A 20,130-nucleotide genomic window follows, 5' to 3' on the forward strand; every position below is an offset into this window, starting at 1 on the left:
CCTTGGCGTTGTGTACTGAGCAACTATTCCATTTTTCTTGTAAATACCTTGCAAAAAGTCCAGCACGTCGTCCTCCTTCATCAAAACGTCCATAATATTCACCCCCTCTGTCCGACCTCACAATCTTAATCTTTTTCTCAAGCTGCCTTTCTACTTCAGTTTGGAAAACCTTAAACATTTCAAAAGCTTGAGACTTTTCTGCTATGAGATACAGATAACCAAAACGAGAGTGATCATCTATAAAGGTGATGAAATAACGATTTCCATCAATTGTTTGATGAGGGAACGGTCCACAAAAAATCTATGTGAATGATTTCTAAGAGATCATTACTACGAGTTGCACATTTCTTCTTAGTCTTAGTGAGCTTTCCTTTAACACATTCAATACAAATTTCATCATCACCAAAAGTCAATGATGGCAAGATTTGTTCCTTAACCAGAATTTTCATTCTCTCTTTTGAAATGTGCCCTAAACGTCTATGCCATAACCTAGTGGATATTCCTTCACTTCTATTCTTTTCTCACTCGATTTAGCTATTAAAACTTCAACCTCTTTATTGTAATTACGACAATATAATCCTCCTTTATTGTCCTTGAATTCTGAGATGAAACCATTTTTAATTGAATCCAAAATAAAACCAAGTCTTAATAATCTTGAAATAGAAAATAAATTTCTCTTTATTTAGGGTATATAAACTGCATCATTCAACTCTAAAATAAATCTACTACACCTAATCAACTATTCAATTAAAACAACAGGCAGCTATCTAATCCTCCTTGTCACAACGTGCCGCCGCCGCCATGAAAGTGTTGTTCTCCTTAGCAGGGAATGGGTCAAGTATCGCTATCTCCCTATTAGTGGTGGCATCAAAAAACTCAACATATGATTCAGGTTGGGCGCAGGTTTCACTGAATGCACTAGAAGATTCTTGTATCGAAGTAGCTTATTGATATTTCTTCCTCTCCCATAAGCGCATACACCAAGCTTCATAGCGATCCTAAGACTTCTGAGACTGTCCTTTGTAGCCGTGTATATATCCTTATGGGTCCTCCATATGGTCGACGATTTCGCTGCGCCTTAACCCTTTTCCTCTCCAGCTCATCTTCATGCCGCTTCTTAATTAGCTCTACTATATTCTTTACTAGAATACCATTTGTGACAACTTGACACGAGTGACACCTATCAAAAGCCAAATGTTTCTCCTTTCTCCCAAACTTTTGGAGTTGTTCTACAAGATATATAAACGAACAAAACATGAGTGAAATCATAATTGATCTCATTCATTCCGAGAATATCCTTAAAATCAAACTTCCATCTTTTGAAGGTTTGACTAGTGAGTGTTTCAATTTCGCGAGAAATTGATCGAGGGAGTGTTCATAACTGTAAGGATTTGCAAACGAAAGCATATTACATATTACTTTCCTAGAAACCGATTCTCAATTTGTTAAGAGAAACAGTTTAACTTCATTCACAAAACTAACAAATAATACATGCAAGCGTCCTTAATTAAGTATCACACCTTTGTGGCAAGAGATTACTTATAGCTTACACAAATTACATGTTATCTTGTGCCATTACAAATAAATTACTAGATAGATTCTATTTGTTGAAGAATCTTACCAAGCAATTCATGTATAATGCAATTTCCGGTTATTTTCTTTAGGGTTTGAGTATTTAGGTTTGGTTTTGTTATGAAAAATTTGTTGATTCTCAGAACAAAAAACAAACATATATCTGGCTCAGAAAGATAACCAAACAAAACATAGTTCAATAAGGAAAACCCCTAAAATTGTGCAGTGAACAGTGAATCTGCTGTGAACAGTGTTTTAGGGGTTTTCGGTGTCCGTTTTTGACGCAAAATACCTTTCTGAATAGGGAATTGCCTAACTTAAAGAACTCACAGCTATGCTGTGACATATAGACTTTTTTAGGTTTTTAAGGTGATCTGCTAGGTCAAAAACGCATTTAAAGTTTTGAAAATATGAAAATCGGATCAAAACATGTTTTTTCCAGATTCTTTAAACTTTTGATATTTCATAAAAACATGTTTAATCAATTTTCAAAAAATTAAACATAACCAAAATAATATATAGCATAACCAAATATGTAAACAGATATGTAAACAGATTAGGCATGCTTGAACAAACGATTACAGATATGTGTGAACAACCTAAAGCTCTGATACCAACTGTTAGACTTCTTTATAATGTAATCTAGATCTTACACACAACCTGCAACACATATAGGGACATGATGAAAACGTACCTGGAGCCGACTTCCTAGAATACACAGCTTCAAAATTCATCCTATCCATAGCGCAGCAATCCTAGCAATTTATCAGGGACGGCTCAAGAACTTCTGCTCTCTCTCAGAATCTGTTTCAGCTCTCTCTTTATGATGAGAATAGGTTTTGAGAACGTGTCTGATGAGAGCAGGGCCTTAAGCTTATATAGGGCTAGGTCAAGTCGTCTCTACTCATCACCGAGGGCCGACTTGACTAATCTTCCAAGCCCACTTAATCGGTTCACGCAAAAAGGAAACAAAAATAGGACTCCTTAATAGGCCCTAAAACCTTTCCTTATTTCACAAGGTTTTGGGCCTCAAGGTACAACTTAATTTAAACCCTTATCAAACCTGATGTGACTTAGTATCTAGTGCACCGATCTAATTAGGAAAACATAACATAGTTATGTTGGAATTTTTGCAGAAACAAAGAGCAGTACGGGGGATTTCTAGGACATAACTCTCTTGTTTTCCCCCAATCTTTCAGGCTTTCATATTTCATTTCTTTTTCTTTCTTTCCTTCAAAACCCGTGCTCCCTAGTTCCTTCTACACTTTTTTATCTATATTTGTTTATAATTGTGTTTCTGATTTTAGGCTGATGCAATTGTAACTGCACTTAGGGACAGTTCTGACTCTTGTAGAGAGGGTTGTTCCCTTTTTGGTAATGGTTAGGGTATCTTAGTAACAGAAGTATGTAGTGTGTCAGTTCTGTGAGATGACGGAAATGTAGGTTAAGTCAGCTGGCCAATGCAATTTTCCCTCCCCATTGCACCCAAATTTGAACCCCCACCTTACATTAAAGTAGTTTAGAATAGTGCTTTTGTAAAAAATATAAATAAATAAACTCTGAGATAACACCATTAGAATCTAAAAGGTAAGCTACGAAAATTCGTGGCAAACAAAGAAGAAAACAAACCTCTTGCATTATAACTTATCAATAGATGAAAGGCTAATATCTAGGGGTTTAAATGACCCGAGCCAAGCCAAATGCCTAGTTTCTCAAGCTCGGTTCATATGAGATATTAGCTTTACGAATCAAACTCGAACAAGCTTGAATTGTATTGAGTCGACTTACAGCCCTACATTCTCAAACACATTTGAATAACAGAAGTGTAGTCTTATAAAGACACTAGTAAAATAAAAACTTTCTTACGTTAACCAATGAAATTTGGTTGGTTAATTTTAGTTTTTGCCCTTTTCCATTTTCTTCTCCTTCTTTCACCAATCGGTGGTTGCCATGCCAACAAGGTTTATCTGAGTGGAAAACAGACTAGTGGGCTCAGGTTCGAAATCTCACTCCTCCTTGTAGTTTAGAGTTAGACTATCGCTTGTATTAAAAAAAAATATAAGTGGTTTGGTTGCTTCACTTTCGAAGCACAGAGGAGAGGGCGAGCATGTTGTTTGATTTGATCGAACACTGAGACTTTACTCTGAGATGCTTTTATTAAAGTAATGGAATATCATTCATTGGGTGACGTGAAGGAGAAAGGAGGATGGATTCCCTTGATCCAGACCACTGTCCAGAGCAGGGTGATATCACAGATTCAATGTCTCTTCAAGTGGAGTTTGTGTACGACGTAGGATAAAGAGGGAATCAATTCAATTGAGAGTACTGAAACGTGAAGAAAATAAAATTCAAAATTGTTCAGAGTTATTACGAAACAAAAGTATTTGGGATTTACAGGAATTTCAAGTGAACATCAGTGGATTGATTACATATGTTGTTATTTTTAATTTGTTTTTTGTTTTAATATAATTTCGAATCCGATTAGATTCTGAATTTAATTAGGATTATTTTGGAACCTTTTAGATTTCTTCAGGCTTTTAGGTTTTTGTGGCCATTGCTTGTTAAACTCAAGTGTCGGTATCGCATAGCAATATAACTTGGAAGTAAGATATCATATACACAGAGAGCGATGTAAGAGCAGTTCCAGCAACAAGGGTTGTGGGGGTTTAGGCTCAAAAACCGTTTTCAGCAGAAAGGGCTGGTCAGGGAAATTTCTGGGGCCCATGAAACCAGGCCAGCCCTCAGGCAAGATGAGCCTGAGTTCAAGCCCAGGTTTGCTGACGTCAGTGATGATGTCATCAACAAAATTTTTTAAAAAAAAATTGAAAACAATCTAAAATAAATACTTAGTCATAGTTTTCACTTCTCACACCAAAACTCTATACAAATTTCTCTCCTCATATCTCATGTGAATAGTTGTTGTCATGGCAATGGGTGGAAACACCACAATCTTTTGCAAGGGCAGCTATTAGTCTCCAAATTTTAGCCAAATTTTAGCTAAAATAGCTAAAAAGGTGTTTTCTCCAGCAATGTTCTCTATTTTGGCTAATCTGAAATATTTTATTATTATTTTCTGTTTCTCTTTCTCCCTCTTTCTCTTGCAAATCAAATATATCAAAAAGAAAAATAGAAACCCAACCCCACTAACCTCCCAAATGTCTCTATCTCTCTCCCCTCCTAGCTAGATGGAGAGAGCCAAAAGTTGGTTCTCCAAAATAGAGAGTCAAGTAGGGAGTCTGTTGGAAGGAGAATTTTCCTTTTTTTTTAGCCAAAGTAGCTAGGGATGAGAGGATAGAGAGTTTGCTAGAGATGGTCTAAATGTGCACAAAATTCTAACAGTAACTATAACAAAAGCAAGATTTAAGCAAGATCCCGTGTTAATAAAAACCTAATGATTGAATCTATCATTGCTGGGTGGCAAGGATGCGATATGCAGATAGGTTGAAGAAGACAAACCCGTGTTATACTGTAGTGTAGTGTAAATAAGCAGAACATGTGATTGGTCTGAGAGAGAGAGAGAGAGAGAGAGAGAGAGTGTTGCTGCATTTCAGACAGAAAACCCTGCATTTCAGTGGAATTGCTGTCAGTCTTTTGGGGTCTGAATCTGACATTGGCATGTGAAGCTGGTTGTTTGGTAGCGGTAGGGAGGCAATGCCATGTACAATATCTGCAAACACTCTCCCTTCTCTTCACTCCCTCCCTTTTAACTTTTCAAGTCCTCTCTTATTCCTAATGCCCTTTTTTTCTTCCAGTTGCATGTGACTCCGTCTCCACTCTCCACTCTCCACAACGTGACTCACAACAACAACAACCACATAAAAGCTTGCAAGTCACTCAACCCCATCCACTCCTTATTGTCTCTATATAAACCAACCAACCAACCAGTTCAATCCACCCCTTCAAACTTCTTGTTACATAATAATCCTCACTTGAACTCACAATGCATTGCCAACCAGCTTTCAAGCTTCTTCTCTGGACTTCTCTTACATTTGCATCTCTTATCCCCCATGGTCTCTCTCTCTCTCTCTCTCTCTCTCTCTCTCTCTCTCACCGAAAAGAAAAGGTTAAGTAGCAATTTTGGCACTTCCAATTTAGTCTCTGGCACTTCAAATTGAATACTTTCAAACCTTTTTTATACCTTTGGTATCGAGAGTGCCAGAAGCTAAACTCGTAGTGTCAAAATCGCTACAAAGAAAAAACATTGATTGAGTTTTGGTTTTCATACACAACTTATATCAAGTGCTAATTTAAATGTGATGTATGCAGGGTGGGGAGAAAAATGTACTACCAATGGTCAAGCTCCAACAGTTCAACAGACCCAAGTAGGGTTTGGAAGGTCTCCAAAGTTCATGGTGGTGGTGAATAACAAGTGCCCTATGTGCCCAATCATCGACATTCATTTGAAGTGTGGAAGCTTTCCTCAGGCTCTGGTCAACCCGAGGCTGCTCAAAGTGCTAGGCGTCGATGATTGTGTTATTAACAGCGGGTTGCCATTGGCACCTCTGCAGACATTTTCCTTCAATTATTCTCACCAAAAGTATCTCATGTATCCAAAAATCTGGTCTTTTCAATGTGAGTGATCAGATTAATTAGGCCTACCAGGTAATTAAGCAGTTAATTAGTTTCCTTTGTCTTGCATCTTTTGGGTCCCTGTGATGAATTATTCTTAATCTCGTTTTAATTAACAATATTAAGTACATAAACATGAGAACATATGGAAAACATCTCTGGACCCTAAGAAATTAAATTGATGATGGACAGAAGGTAACCATCAGAGAAGCTTTAAACATGGCATTAACCCTAAAATTCAGCTAAAAATTGCAGAAAATGAGACTACTAAAATGATAATTAGGCTATGCGAACATGACCACGGCCATTATGGCTGCTTAACACAATGCTTGGCAAGCAGTGTTTCTTTTATGCAGATCCAAACTATGTCTTATAATCTAAATGGAGGATTTTCCTTGCATACAATTGTAATTATGGCACTCTTCCTCAAGTGCTTACATAGTTGGAGATTTGCATTTTATATGCACGGTGGAGAAGAATACATCACATTGTACTTTACGCGTCTATTTAGCTGTAACAACAGCCAAATTAGCAACTGTAGCCACATGAAAAATTAGGCCCATTTGATAATTATTTCAATTTCAATTTTCATTTTTTTGTACTAGAGTATAGAGGAAAAAGATGAAGAATAGAAGTGTGAATGAGAATGGAAATGGGGAGGAAAGAGGAGAAGGGAGGAAGGTGTAACAAAAGTGAAGTTTTTAGTTTTTGTTTTCACTTTTGTTACTCCTTCCCATCCTCTCTCAATCTCATCCCCACCCACTCCCATTCTCACTCTTATTTTCCTCTATAATCTAGCACAAAAAATGAAAATTAAAAACTAAAATTGAAATGGTTATCAAGTAGCCTGGGTCTTCCAAAAAGCAATTTTGTTTATTTACTTTCCATTTTCGTACATGTTCACAAAATAGTTTTAAAGATATTTTAGTAATAATAGCCCTCTCTCTCCTTTTGAACAAATAAAAAGCCCTCCGTCTCCTCAAGTGTATATGTAGTTAGAAAAAAGCCCTTAAACCAGAGGATCCGCAAAAGGAAATATACTAAGGATATTATGTACAAATCTCTTTCAGGACCTAAGCCAACACAATTCACGACTTGAAATCATATACAATATTCTCAAACATTTTGAAGCAAGTAAGCTCTCATGAATCTCCACAAATTCACAATGGGCATAAAAAACTATAACCCAGAGTGAGTGAAGATTCAAGACCACAAGTTCTATCCTAGCTTTAGTTTTTCACCTTCGGTGTAAATACAGAAATCACCAACTCTCTCTATATATCTGAACAATAATTTTCATTATATTTTCTCTATCTTTTAATTTTCTTTATCTTGAATCTGGCTGTCAGTATTTTGTTTTAGTTGTTGCTCTTCACTAAACTAGACTGTGCAGCAGCATGGTTAGCAACAAGATTATAGCCCATCCGGTATTCAAATGGCAAGCAGAAGAAGAAATATAGTGAGAACCTACTAAATGTACTGTTCCACTCTGTTCATCCTGTACTTTAATACTTGATGAGCCTGAAATTGACCATACTAAAAAGTTAGCAAAGAGATTGACATCAGTTCAGTAAGTTCGAAACTAAAAGAGTACTCTGAGATAACAGAAATTCATACTGAAGTTTAGGGCTAATAAGAGTATAAAGTAATTAATGAGAGTTTACTATAGGAAGTCATTAACCATAATATTTTCCCTTCAAATATTTTGAGTACGACACAGTTAATATAACAATCTCCCCTTACTCTCTTTCTAAATCGAAATTAACAATAGCTCCAGTAGAGATAATGTCCAAAAACTAGTTAAGGCTACAAAAAGGTCTACTTTCCCAAGTAGCAAATATCCTAATTCTCAATTGGTATCAAGCGCTAAAATGTTTTTTTAGTTTTAAATATAGTTGTAAAGGTTTCTACTAACCTAGTATTGAAAGAAAGTTGTCATTACAAATAGTGGATTTTGGGTACTCAAGCATGCAAGAACCCTTGAAATTAAGAAGTTAAACAGATGCATTAAGAATGAAAAATAAAATGATCACTCACAGTTATACTCAGTCCATCCAATGGTCTGATTTTCAAGATCGTACAGGACTAGCTTATTTGAAAGTACCAAATCTGCAAGGTACACTTAAAATGATCAAAATGTCCATGAATTTCATGCAACTGTATTGCTTATAGAAAAAAACATCATATATCATGCCAATTAAACCCTACAGAACTTCAATTACCCAAGAATCCAATCTGTCAATACTTGTGTTTGAAGATTAATTCCAAGTGACTATAATAGCTTATAATGAAGACCTTTATCATAATCACTTATTATACTAAATATAAACACAAGTGTAAAAATAATAATAATAATAATAATAATAAACACAAGTGTGGGAAAGTTGGATACATATATGACAAATGGAACCGTACTACTATGCTAAACCCAAACACTAGTCTCTATTATCCCAAATTTCACATGAAATAAAAGAAAGTTAAGAGCATAAGGTCTAATTAGTACATTTTGTTCAATTGTTTCATTAGAATGAACATTGACATCTCAGCAGAGCATCTATAATGCCTGCATCTATAAAGAGAGTGACGAACCCCTCACATGCGAGAGAGACATATGAGCTTCATAAAGAACCATTGTGACTTTGTTTCGGTAAATAACCCTAAAATGTCAATGAATAAATTCAACTGAAAAGTACTTGATTCCCATGACAAAGGGCTAAAAATTTGAAAACTTTTCCAAAATTCCAGTTTATTGGGTGAGGGGCAGGAGAAAACAGAAAAAGGCTCCACCACCAATTTATTTCCTTAGTTTCTGAAATATTAGAAAATTTTCCTTTCCGAGACATAAATTATTAGGGTTTACCTCCCAAAAGGGTCAAGTTCTTCCTATCGCTTGATTGGATCCCACTGTTTTGCCAACCGATACACCAAAAGGCTTCCTGTATATCCACAATCATAGATTGTAGTAAAAGTAATAGCAATCATGAAAATGGGAAATGCAACATAAGCAGAGAAATAGATGCCAACACAAGAAGAAAGAGTAGGTAATGGAAAACAGATTTTTGGAGTCTATGGGCTTCTAATGCCTAACAATTTTAGGAATATCCGTTTATTTAGATCTATATTGATTGGAGGAGTTATGGGTTGACTGTTCTGCTTCAGTAGTTTTGATAAATTTTTTGTTGGACTCTTCTATGGGCAATGTGTCTTCCTCTATATTTGTTTTTTTTTTTCAACCTCTTTCTTTTACAGAATTATTATTTCTTATAAAGAAAACAATAACAATAAAGTTGATAATTGGTATCAGAGGTATACTGTATAAGTATGGTAGCTGGCCCGTAAACTATATACACAGAAAATTAAAATGCAAAGCCACTTCGTTGGAAAATAAATTAATATAAAAACAAGCTGGAAACCTGTATAAGAAAAATGAATGGACAAAGCCTGTAAAAAGTTTCAGTTCAATATACTTACATAAGGGAACAAATAGTCATGTGGATACACCTTCAAAGAAAGTGAATTTTCAAAATATAAGGTGACCGGAGGAAATCCATCATCAACACTGCAAAAGAAGCAAAAGGTACAAATATCAGGAAAACATCCTGTACTACACAATCATTCTTCTCTATTCTTGGATAAGAAACACACAGCAGTGTCAAAAACTAAAACCTACCAGTAATTAGCAAATATATTAGTATATTATGTATATATTGTTCCAAAGGAACAAGCAGAAGATAAAGAATAAATTGCTTTGCATCTATAGAACAAATTTACTTCTATGCCTTTTAACATTTACAGCTGAAGTATACTTTCTGGATTTGTAATCAGTGCTCATCTTATCTGATTCCAGTTAGCATTTAAGCACCTCATATGGATATCCATCAGATATTTTGCTCTAGAATGATGTATCATGCCAAAAAAATCCTAACCTAACTACTCAAACATTCAAGATGTGATAAATAAAAAAATTTCAACATATTAAATGTTCTCTTCTGCTATTATCACATAATATAAAAAATCATGATGGCAGACACCATACCTTCCTGAGTACTGAAAGCATGTATACTCTCCGTGAACAGTTTGAACATTCAAATCCTTCTGCTGAGAGATAATCTAATAATAAAATATTTCTGTTAATATTGGTGACAATATTCACACAAAAATAATCATATTGGTGAATGGGAAATATTAATGACACTCTCTGAAAGGAAAGTCTTACACATCACATACCTTATTTACTAAGGGCTCATAAACCACATCTGGAAGATAAGCCAAGGTGGTACCACTGTCAATTATTGTCCCTTTTCTATCGCCCGCTTCAAACACATCTGTTGGAAGATTTAGAAAAGTGCGGCCAACTTGAACTGCTTTCATGTTGACATTGTAGTGCGGCCTAAATTTTTTATAATGAATTTTCAAAACAAAAATGGAAAATCCAAATTTTATGTAAAACATCAAATACTAATCAAATTGGCTTTTAATCTAATTCATATTATAAGTCTGACGATCCCTCTCTATGGTTATGCATCCTAACAAGCAAAAAAAACAGTTAAAACACAAATAGCACTTAATTATGAGAAAACAAAAATGAAAATAAAACACCAGTTTTGTCTAGTAAACATACAAGCAAAAATACCACTTAGATGACAATAAATAAAAATTAAAATGAATGAAAACAGTACACTATCAAAATGACGGAATGAACACATACTGGTTTGGTACCAAAGGAGTCATATTAACTTTTGGCTGCACAACTCGCCCAATAGCAAAGATACCACCTCCATTCTTCCCATCTAAGCAGTGAGCAAACATCTTCTTCACTTTTCCAGATGAAGCTAGCTGTGAAATAATTGAAGAATTTGATTTTCCAAAGCCAAGTATTCCATCAAGTGCTCCTTCACCGGATGAGCCTAGATCCCCAGATTGTGTAGCACCACACCTATTGCACAAAAATCAAAACAACCACATGAATACCAACAACATACTCATGCACATGTATGTGGGCACACAGAGCAAGATCACACATGAGAGAGAGAGAGAGAGAGAGAGAGAGAGAGAGAGAGAGATTGTTCCTCCAATCAATTACAGAACAGTTTGTGCACTTTTTTTCCCTTTAATACAAAACAAAGACTTTTGTGAGAATAAATTCAAAAGGTAGAATATCATTGTCCAGAAGGGGGCAAGTAGTCCACCCAAAAAAACCTTTGCAAAATCACAGATGTTTGTTCACTTCAGTCACTATCGGTAAGGATACAAGTAATAACTTTTGCACACAGAGTTTTACTCAGCATAAGAGTTACACAAACTTCAGTCCATTTAGATGTGGGGAAATAGAACACAAAAGAAAAAAGAGTTCATGTACTTAACCCAACTTCCTCTTTATGGGAAAAGGACTTAGTTGAGTCGAAAGCAATTTTTTATTTTTTTTGTTGAAGATTTTGGAAGGACATATTATTGGCTTATCCATTAAGAGCTTATTTCTTAATTTTATTACTCTAAAAACAAATCAAAAGCCTTATATCTAACAATTCTTTTGTATCTTGGACCACTACCAAATTTTCCTCTAGAAGAAAAGTATTTTGTTAATAAGAACAAATAAGTACTGCCAGCATTAACAAGTTGTCTGCCACAGCAACACATCAATGAAAATTAAACTACCTAGCAGTCACACACCCTTTCCTAACAACGAACAGAAATCCATACACACACAAACACAAAAAGACTCTTAAGAAACTGTGTGTTCCAATCTGCCAAAATAGAAGATAACAAAATATCCCAAAACTTTGTAGACACTGAAGCCCAAAGTGAAAACCAAAATCTGACTTTATCCCATAAAACCTCCTCCCCTCCCCATTCTGACTCTGAAAAATCCTCTTACCCTTATCCATCAAATTACCTAAAGCACTTCTTTGCAACTCCATAAGACTTGTGACTTCTTTCTTCTGCCAAAGGCCTTGTACCTCTCATGACAAAGGGGGAAAAACACAGCTTGAATAACCCAACTCAAATTAACTTCTCTAAACTGCCTCCGCCACAACTTTAAGGCTATAGGACAATGAAGAAACAAATGATTCACGCTTCCACTCCTTTACACATTTATGCACCAATTGGGAGAAAGACAAACATTTGGTCTTCACCTTTAAATCAAATTCCAGGTATTAGCCCTACCATAAGAAACTATCCAAGTAAGAATTTGTACCTTAGGAGGGAGTTTAGCCTTCCAAATCAAAGAAGACGGTAGCAATCTAGAAAGAGTGACTATCACATTACACTCTAAATGTAAGACCTACATGGAAAAAACAAAGAAGATTCTCATCTCTACCTTCTACTATCCACATATCCAATTGCTAGATTACAGCTGAACATAGCATATCTTTCTCTTCCTTTAAGCACGGCTAAGTTTGCTATCACTAATTTGACCACTTATATTCCAAACATAGCTGAACTAGTAATTGATTTGGGATTTTTTTTTTCAAAGAGTTAAATGTTAAACTCACCACACAGAAGCCTCATTAAATAATGATTTCAAATCAAGTAGAAAATAGCATACCAAGTAGAAAGAAATTACCCAAAAATGACGCTCCCATTGGCAGAGGTAGTTTGGAGGTCACCAGACACTCGATCATAAAACACTACATCTTTGACAAAATAACCAGCAGTGGAGCTGCCATCTCCGTATATTTGCAGATAGGGACACGACATATTACCCGCACATCCAGACAGTGGACCATCATTCACCTCTAAGCAAAAATCTTGATTACAAGTAACCAATTTACCAGTGGAAGACTGCTTAACATCATATAGTGTAAGATCAATCTGTCAGAGAAAAATAACCCATATAAGCAAAACAATACTAATTCACCACCAATTCAGAAGCAAAACAAAAACAAAAACCATAAAGAAGCAGAGGGAGAGGTCTCAATCTCATACACCAAGTGAGCTTTTTTGTGGGCAATCTTCGCATTGAATACAGTTGACCCACATAATATCACTTCCAGTATCAACTTGCACATAGTAGTCCTTCGTAGGTGTTCCAATGCCAATTTTAGCATAGTACAGACTACAAAACAAGAGAAACAATGATTACCCCTTTCAAAATAACAAGAAATACACACAGAGGTATATGAAGAATTGGGAAGGGAAGAGTTGCTCACCCGACGGCATCAGGGCGGCCAGAGCCACCCAAAGGGAGATCAACGCCGGCGAGAATCCTAAGGGTCCGCTGGGTATCGTGAGCTTTAAGGGCACTCAAGGAAGGCTCGCGGCCTGCGTACTTGTACTTGACGCTCAAAACGGCGTTGTTTAGAGCGACGCTGGTCGTGACTTTGGTCGAAATCAAGAGCAGGAACAACAGAGCAAAGCTGCCAAAGGAGCTTCTCAGAGTGAGCGTCGCTATATCCATGATCGCCATGGTCGTCGCCGTTGAAGCCATGTTTGTGGGCTTCTGGCTGGCAATGGCATAGAGAGAGAGAGACCCAGAAGAAGAGGAGAAAATGAGAAATTTGTAAAGTCTTTTCCCTTTCTTTTTTTTTTCTTTTTTTCTTTTTTAGGCTGAAGAGGAAGACTCACAAGTTGGTGGGAGAGGCTTTACTATGGCAGCAGTGGGGCCTACAGCCCTACACACAGAGTTTCCGTACTGGAAAAGTCCCTCAACCGCTGATTCAATTCAACCCTTTCTTTCCCTTGTTTGTGATTTGCTTTTTTTTTTTTTCTCTTCTTCACAACTTTACCAGAAATTTTTTGCAGCAGGAGCAGCCAGTGAGTGATTTTGAAGCCCTTTCTGGTCTACGGGTTAACGACTTTTAGGCCCCAGTTGTTTTGATTTTGAAGTTTTGTGGGCATGGATTTGGATTATAAAACAACAACCAGTCTTCTTTTTTATTTGCTTTACGACTCGGTCACAATCCATAACTATATTCAAATTTTTTTATTTATGAAGATGGTTTGAATTGAATTTTGTAAATTATCATAATTTTTATGCCTCTAAGAATGATAGGGTAAATCTGTCTCCTCGCATTCAAATTCGAGTTAATGCTCTTGACTTCTAGTCTTGTATTGAGGTTCGAGTCTCTGAATTGTGGGTCCAAGTACAAGTAGGATCTTGGGGCCTATGTCTCGTGTCTTGTTGAGGAGAAAAACTTTCCTGGCACGGGGATGCCAGGTCAGTTTTCCACCTCATTATCCCAAGCCAATAGAATAATGACACATGCCAATTTTCTTTAAAAACTTTTAATAATATATTTTAATCAATAAAAGCAACCAAAAAATAAAATTTCTCTCTCATCCCATCTCTACATCCGTGCCAGCCCTTTTACTAACTAATTAATTTTTTTTTTCTTTCCCAAACTCAGTTAATGTTTTACCTTCTTTTCTTTTTTGGCCATTCCTCTTCCGTTTCTTATGCAAAAGCCTTCCATTTGTTCAAAATCGTTCCTGTCTCTGTTCAATCCCTCTCCTTCCTCTCTTCTATCCATAGAATTTTTTTATACTTTATCTTTTTAACAAAGTGATTTATTTTATTGCTACAACTAATGACAATTTTTTTTTAAAATAATGAAGTAATGCTAATAAAATTTAGTTTGCTGTACAATTTGTTTATGATATTAATAACTCAAAGAATAAGTTTTTTTCTTTTCGCCTGATATCAATAACTCAAAAAAGAAATATGTTAAATTTCTTTGATCAAGTGTAACATGGGTAACTTGCATGAATGGATTTATAATTCACTAATCCTTCTTCAAATAGGATATCAAGGAAGGGCACAAACGTAATCTCATGTACACAAGTAGTCTTTTGGCCAAATAGTGCAACATAAAGGAAAAGGAATTATTCCCTTGTACAAAAGTGTAACCTCGGCCAAATAACATAACAAAAAGAAAAGGAGAACACTACGTCACATTTACAAAAATGTAATTTTGCCAAACTAAAGATTATATTGTTCTCCTTTTGCAAAATATGTTGGTCTTTATACATCAAAATGAGCACATTACACCTGTTCAAATAAGCTGTCCAAACAAAAATTAGAAAACTAATACAAAGCATAGCACATCCTTCAGACGTTCATGTTATGAATAAAAAAATATCTACGTACCTATTGTCATAACTTTGACATAAATTTCAAACCCATAAAAAGACATCAACCAGCCCTTATCAGTCTTACCACCGACGCAATTGGTTCAAACTATTGAAATACACATTCTGCATCACAACTTAATCCATGAATCAATATGGAAATTAACACAATTAAAAGTAAATTTTATCCCATGAGTCAAACCTGATTTAAATTAGTTGATTGTCCAAATGTGAAATTCGCATTCAAAGTTGTAGATGAATCCTAATGCATCATAAAATAATCTCTAGTTAGAAATATCTGATTTCTTTATCCCATGAGTATATATTAAATTCATATACCTGACTCAAGTAAGGCATTTGATCACTTCCTTGAAGCATGGTTGTAAATTGAAAATTCGGATGTCCAAAAGTATGGCTTGGAATATCCTAAAAATACATATAACATTAGGAGATAAACATTAAAATTAACCATCAAAATAATGAAGTGTAAGAATAAGTACACCAAAGTGATGCAATGATGGATTATAATGAGTTGAATGAGGCGAAACACTGTTGGTTTCTTGCTCAGATTGACCTACAAAAAAAATTTATTAGCACATGAAATTAAATACTAGAAAAAATAGTTGAACCTAATTAATAAATCTAGTTAAAAACAACTTGAAGAAAATAATTCTTACTCGCAGCCATGGTGGTAGGCCTTGAAGTTCGAGAGGAATTTCCAACTCTTGCGTCTTTCTTTTTTTCTTTTTTTCTTTTCTTCTCCAATTGACTTTTTATCCTAGCATTTGTTATGCCTTTAGCCCTTATGGTGGGGGGATTCAAAACTGGTGGCTTAGCAATGAGCACATCATGAAGAGTTTGGTCACCAATGCTATTTAAATTTTCCTTTGATCTAGTAATTTCCATATCACTTTCAAGTAACATCATAACCTCTGCTAACTTTTGTTTGACAAGCCTTGTTCCTGAATCAGATAATGGTGCTATACTAACAACATTATTTGCTTCATGCATCAACTCACTCAGACACATTGATTGGGCAGATCTCGCCTTCTTATTATAAGATTCACATAAGTCATTATTCACCACAATTCCTTTCTTGGCCCCTTTAGTCCATCTCTTCAATATGTATTGACTTGGAACACTTGTGATATTTTTGGAATCTAACACTTTCAAGGCATGACGACATAGCAATTCCTTGGTTTCAAATAACTTACACGAACAAGAAATATTGAAAGTTATGGAGTCAAAATGGATTTTGTAAACCTTTTCCTGACCTTCTTCTATTGCTTCAAAAACATATTTTGCACCAACATTGCAAACTTCATCCAGCCTAACCTCAAAACAACCCAACAACTCCTTTTCAAAGAATGAAAAGATCTTAATGGTATACTCACTAGCTGCTTGCTTAAAGATACCACTCTTTGCTTTAAGATGAGGCATTCCATTTTTACAATGAAAATCCTCTTCCAACTTTGCCAATCTCATATCTGCTGTTTTTTGCTCATAGTGTTGCACAAAACTAGTGAGACTCATTGTTTTTGTAGAAATCTGATGAAAGATATTGTTTGTGCTCTCAACCCTTTGGGTAGATCTAATATTAGCTGAGAAATCATCTAAGTTGAAAGCAGAACACCATTTTCTTCTAAGTGAATATAACTTTTGCAGCCATGAATGATTCTCAAGCTTGAAGGTTTTAATCATGTGATCCCATGTGTCTTCAAATTCTGATTCACTCAAACAACCATAGGAGCACTTGTTGAAATATTTGCTAAACTCTGGGTTAGTATAAAGACCAGCAAGAGGTTGAGTAGCATTTTTAGCGATGTGCCAAGTACATAATCGATGGCATGTTTGTGGAAATACAATCTCAATTGCATTTGCCATCGCTTTATCCTCATCCGTGAAAATGGTTATCGGGTGTTTGTTTCCCATTGACTCCAAAAAAGTTTCAAACAACCAAACAAATGATTTTGTGCTTTCATCCAATAAAAAAGCACAACCAAGTAAGACATTTTTCCAATGATGATTAACTCCCACAAATGGAGCACATATTAGGTTGTATTTGTTGGTCCGAAAAGTAGTATCAAAGCATAGAACATCTCCAAAGCAATCATAGTCTAACTTTGATCTACCATCTCTCCAAAAAAAATTCATCATCCGAGTACACTGATCCACTTGAACACTATAGAAAAAATTAGGATCCTCAGCTTGTTTATGCTTAAAATGAGTGCATCCCCTCCTTCAATCAATTCTTCCTTCTTCCTATGCAAATAATTTAGACAATCTTTCTTAGTGAACCCAACATTCTCAGAACCACCTACTTCTTTTGCCAAATACGAATACGACTCTGTTGGCCTTATACCTGCTTCAACCATAGAAGATATAACATTTGCGTGAGCCTTTTGTATCTTCCGACTAGATTTGAGAAATTGTCTTTCTTCAAGCTTAGCAAACTCATGATTATGATCTGAATTTATATGACTTATCTTCCACACACCATCATCCACAGTGAATCGAATTAAAGCCCTACAACCTGTCCTTGTATCCAATTGATGAACTGTCTTCACTTCACAAAGGTCATCATAAAACCCTTGCTTTGAACACAAATAGTCTCGTTGTCGGATATTGTTTTTTGCATCTCTTTGAATATTTCCTTTACGAATGCTAAATCCTTTCTTCAATGCATAAGAGTTGCACAGATTATATGCTTGAACTTCATTACACACCTCCATTCCCACTCTTAATTCGTCATCGTCAAATAAATTTTCCTCTTCATTTATTTCTAACGTTTCCTTTCGACAATCAGATTCCATATCCAAATCAACAACCTTTTGTATTTCATATAACAAAATAACAAAATTCAAAAGGTAAGAAGAGATATATATACATAGCATGTAAATTAGCTTTTCACTTACAGGAAATCAAAATTCACATGAAGAGTAAGCAATTTTTACAATAATAGCAACAACAAAATTACTGATCATATCCTTCTAGGTAATATAAAATTTCAAGAATTATTTTAAAGATTAAGCAGAGAAAAAAACAAAGGATAACAGGGGAAAGAAAAATAAATATCCCAGACTGCAAAATCAGTAGTTTACTGTTGTGTAGATTTAGCTCCACCAAAATGGATTAAGCTGCATCCTCAACTTGTGATACTCGCAAGTGCACGAACCGTTGGTAGTATAGCATATGTAAGTGCGAGGTCGATTCCACAGGGATTGGTGATTGAATGATCCAATTTAGTTTCCCTACACAAAATAGAAACAAAAACAAAGAACATAAAACAAGGAAGAAAGAAATAAGTAACTCAAGCAAATAAGTTCCCAAGTTCAATTTAGATTAATGGATTGATTCTAGCTAAAGTATGATTAAGCCATGGTGTGTGGTCATAACCTTGTGTTCCTAATTCCCTAATTTGATCATTTGTTGTCTAACCTAAAATTAAGCATTAGGAACCCATTAAGCATAGAAGAACAATTTAAACAACCAAGCATGTATCTAATCCCTGTTGTCGAATGTCCATACATACTCTTCCTATTCATAGTTCAATTCGAATTAAAGCATGGTGTCTACTCTTAATTCAAACCAAGATAGCTAACATGCAAGCCTAAATGGTGATCAATCATTCAAACTAGCATATTAACTTATAAGCATAATGAATAAGAACAAAAATCATAATTGAAACTTGGAAACGAATCAAACTTGAAACTAAAGAAAAGAATTTACATAACAATGAAAATTAAGTAGAACTTGGAAAAACTTAAGGAGAATTTCAGCACAAAGATCTCATTATAACAATTGAAAACTAGAAAGAGAAACTAAGAGAATTTGAGGGAGAGAAGGGAAGGGAGCTCTAGAGAAGTGTTTGAGAGCTCCCCCCCTTGGGGTGTTATTACAAGCTTAGAGAACCTCACTATATATAGGCCTAAGGAAGCTGAAAATCTGAATTAAGTATGGCTAATGCATACAACACTTGTTTTATAAAATCTGAAATGGTTGATGCACTTCACTAATGCATACAACACTTCCATTATAAAATCTGAAATGGTTGATGCACTTCACTAATGCATACAACACTTCCATTATAAAATCTGAAATGGTTGATGCACTTCACTAATAAATCCCACCAGCAGCCCTAGCTCATCTTCATGTCACCATGACCAAGCTTCCAACCAGAAATAATAGCTCATCATGAGGTCAGCATGACCAGAAACTTCAAGGGCTTACGAATTGGGCTTCCCTTAAGCAAATTAAGACTTTAAGCACTCAAACTTGAAGTTCAGAATGTCTTCTTTCCAGCCATATATCATTTGGGCCAATCCAAGGTCGGAGGAGGAAGTTAAGGCCAAAACAAATTGCTAACTCATTTTGCGCGCTGATAAAATCCATCCTGAGCATGGCTCTGTGTTTGCTAGGTAACAGACTCCACAATTATCCAATGGGGCTGAATTTCGGATATGTTATATTATACACCCATTGGAACAACTTTCATGAAGAATGTGGCCTCATCCGAGCTATGTAGGTTGCTGAAACAAAGCTTGCAATATGACCTACGAAATTGGGCTGGCAGGGGACTGTAGCCAAAATTGAGTTTGTCTTTAAGCTCTTCATCCATTCATCCAAATTAGGCCCTAACATGCATGGATTGCATCATTTACTATCCAAAGCCCTCATTATTACCTAAAGCTCAATGAACTGAAAGATAAACACAAAAAGGATTAAAAGCACAAGTTTAACTCAAAAACATAACCAAATCATAAGCTAGAAGGGTAAGAAATAATATACAATTATGAACCGATCAAATACCCCCAAACCTAGATTTTGCTAGTCCTCGAGCAAAACAACACAAAACAAAGTTAAAAACAAAACTAGAAGTTAACTAAACCACTTTCGTAGGTAACTCGATTGCATTTAGCA

At 35.5% G+C, this 20,130-nt stretch overlaps 3 protein-coding genes and 1 pseudogene across 4 annotated transcripts in view; 1 reads left to right on the plus strand and 3 right to left on the minus strand.

Moving 5' to 3' along the window:
• Positions 1 to 20,130, minus strand: part of LOC110749067 (histone-lysine N-methyltransferase ATX2) — a 67,023-nt gene that overhangs the window by 3,683 nt on the left and 43,210 nt on the right. The gene's annotated exons all lie outside the window — the stretch shown is intronic.
• Positions 5,288 to 6,210, plus strand: LOC110749275 (PHD finger protein). Its single transcript, XM_021949346.2, has 2 exons — positions 5,288 to 5,582; positions 5,839 to 6,210. The coding sequence occupies exons 1-2, from the start codon at positions 5,513 to 5,515 to the stop codon at positions 6,150 to 6,152; spliced, it is 384 nt and encodes a 127-aa protein (XP_021805038.1). The 5' UTR covers positions 5,288 to 5,512; the 3' UTR covers positions 6,153 to 6,210.
• LOC110749354 (Eukaryotic aspartyl protease family protein) lies at positions 7,158 to 13,906 on the minus strand. The gene is made up of 10 exons (XM_021949444.2): positions 13,293 to 13,906; positions 13,069 to 13,198; positions 12,707 to 12,954; positions 10,850 to 11,077; positions 10,369 to 10,531; positions 10,178 to 10,251; positions 9,613 to 9,700; positions 9,002 to 9,077; positions 8,179 to 8,250; positions 7,158 to 7,662 (listed from the first exon to the last, which is right to left on the minus strand). The coding sequence occupies exons 1-10, from the start codon at positions 13,568 to 13,570 to the stop codon at positions 7,517 to 7,519; spliced, it is 1,503 nt and encodes a 500-aa protein (XP_021805136.1). The 5' UTR covers positions 13,571 to 13,906; the 3' UTR covers positions 7,158 to 7,516.
• On the minus strand, positions 15,125 to 18,030 carry LOC110748937 (protein FAR1-RELATED SEQUENCE 5-like; annotated as a pseudogene). Its single transcript, XR_015832891.1, has 4 exons — positions 15,888 to 18,030; positions 15,711 to 15,784; positions 15,550 to 15,636; positions 15,125 to 15,130 (listed from the first exon to the last, which is right to left on the minus strand). The product of XR_015832891.1 is annotated as a protein FAR1-RELATED SEQUENCE 5-like (transcript).

This window comes from Prunus avium, chromosome 1, assembly GCF_965620075.1.
Source record: "Prunus avium chromosome 1, drPruAviu1.hap1.1, whole genome shotgun sequence".
Classification (NCBI taxonomy): domain Eukaryota; kingdom Viridiplantae; phylum Streptophyta; class Magnoliopsida; order Rosales; family Rosaceae; genus Prunus; species Prunus avium.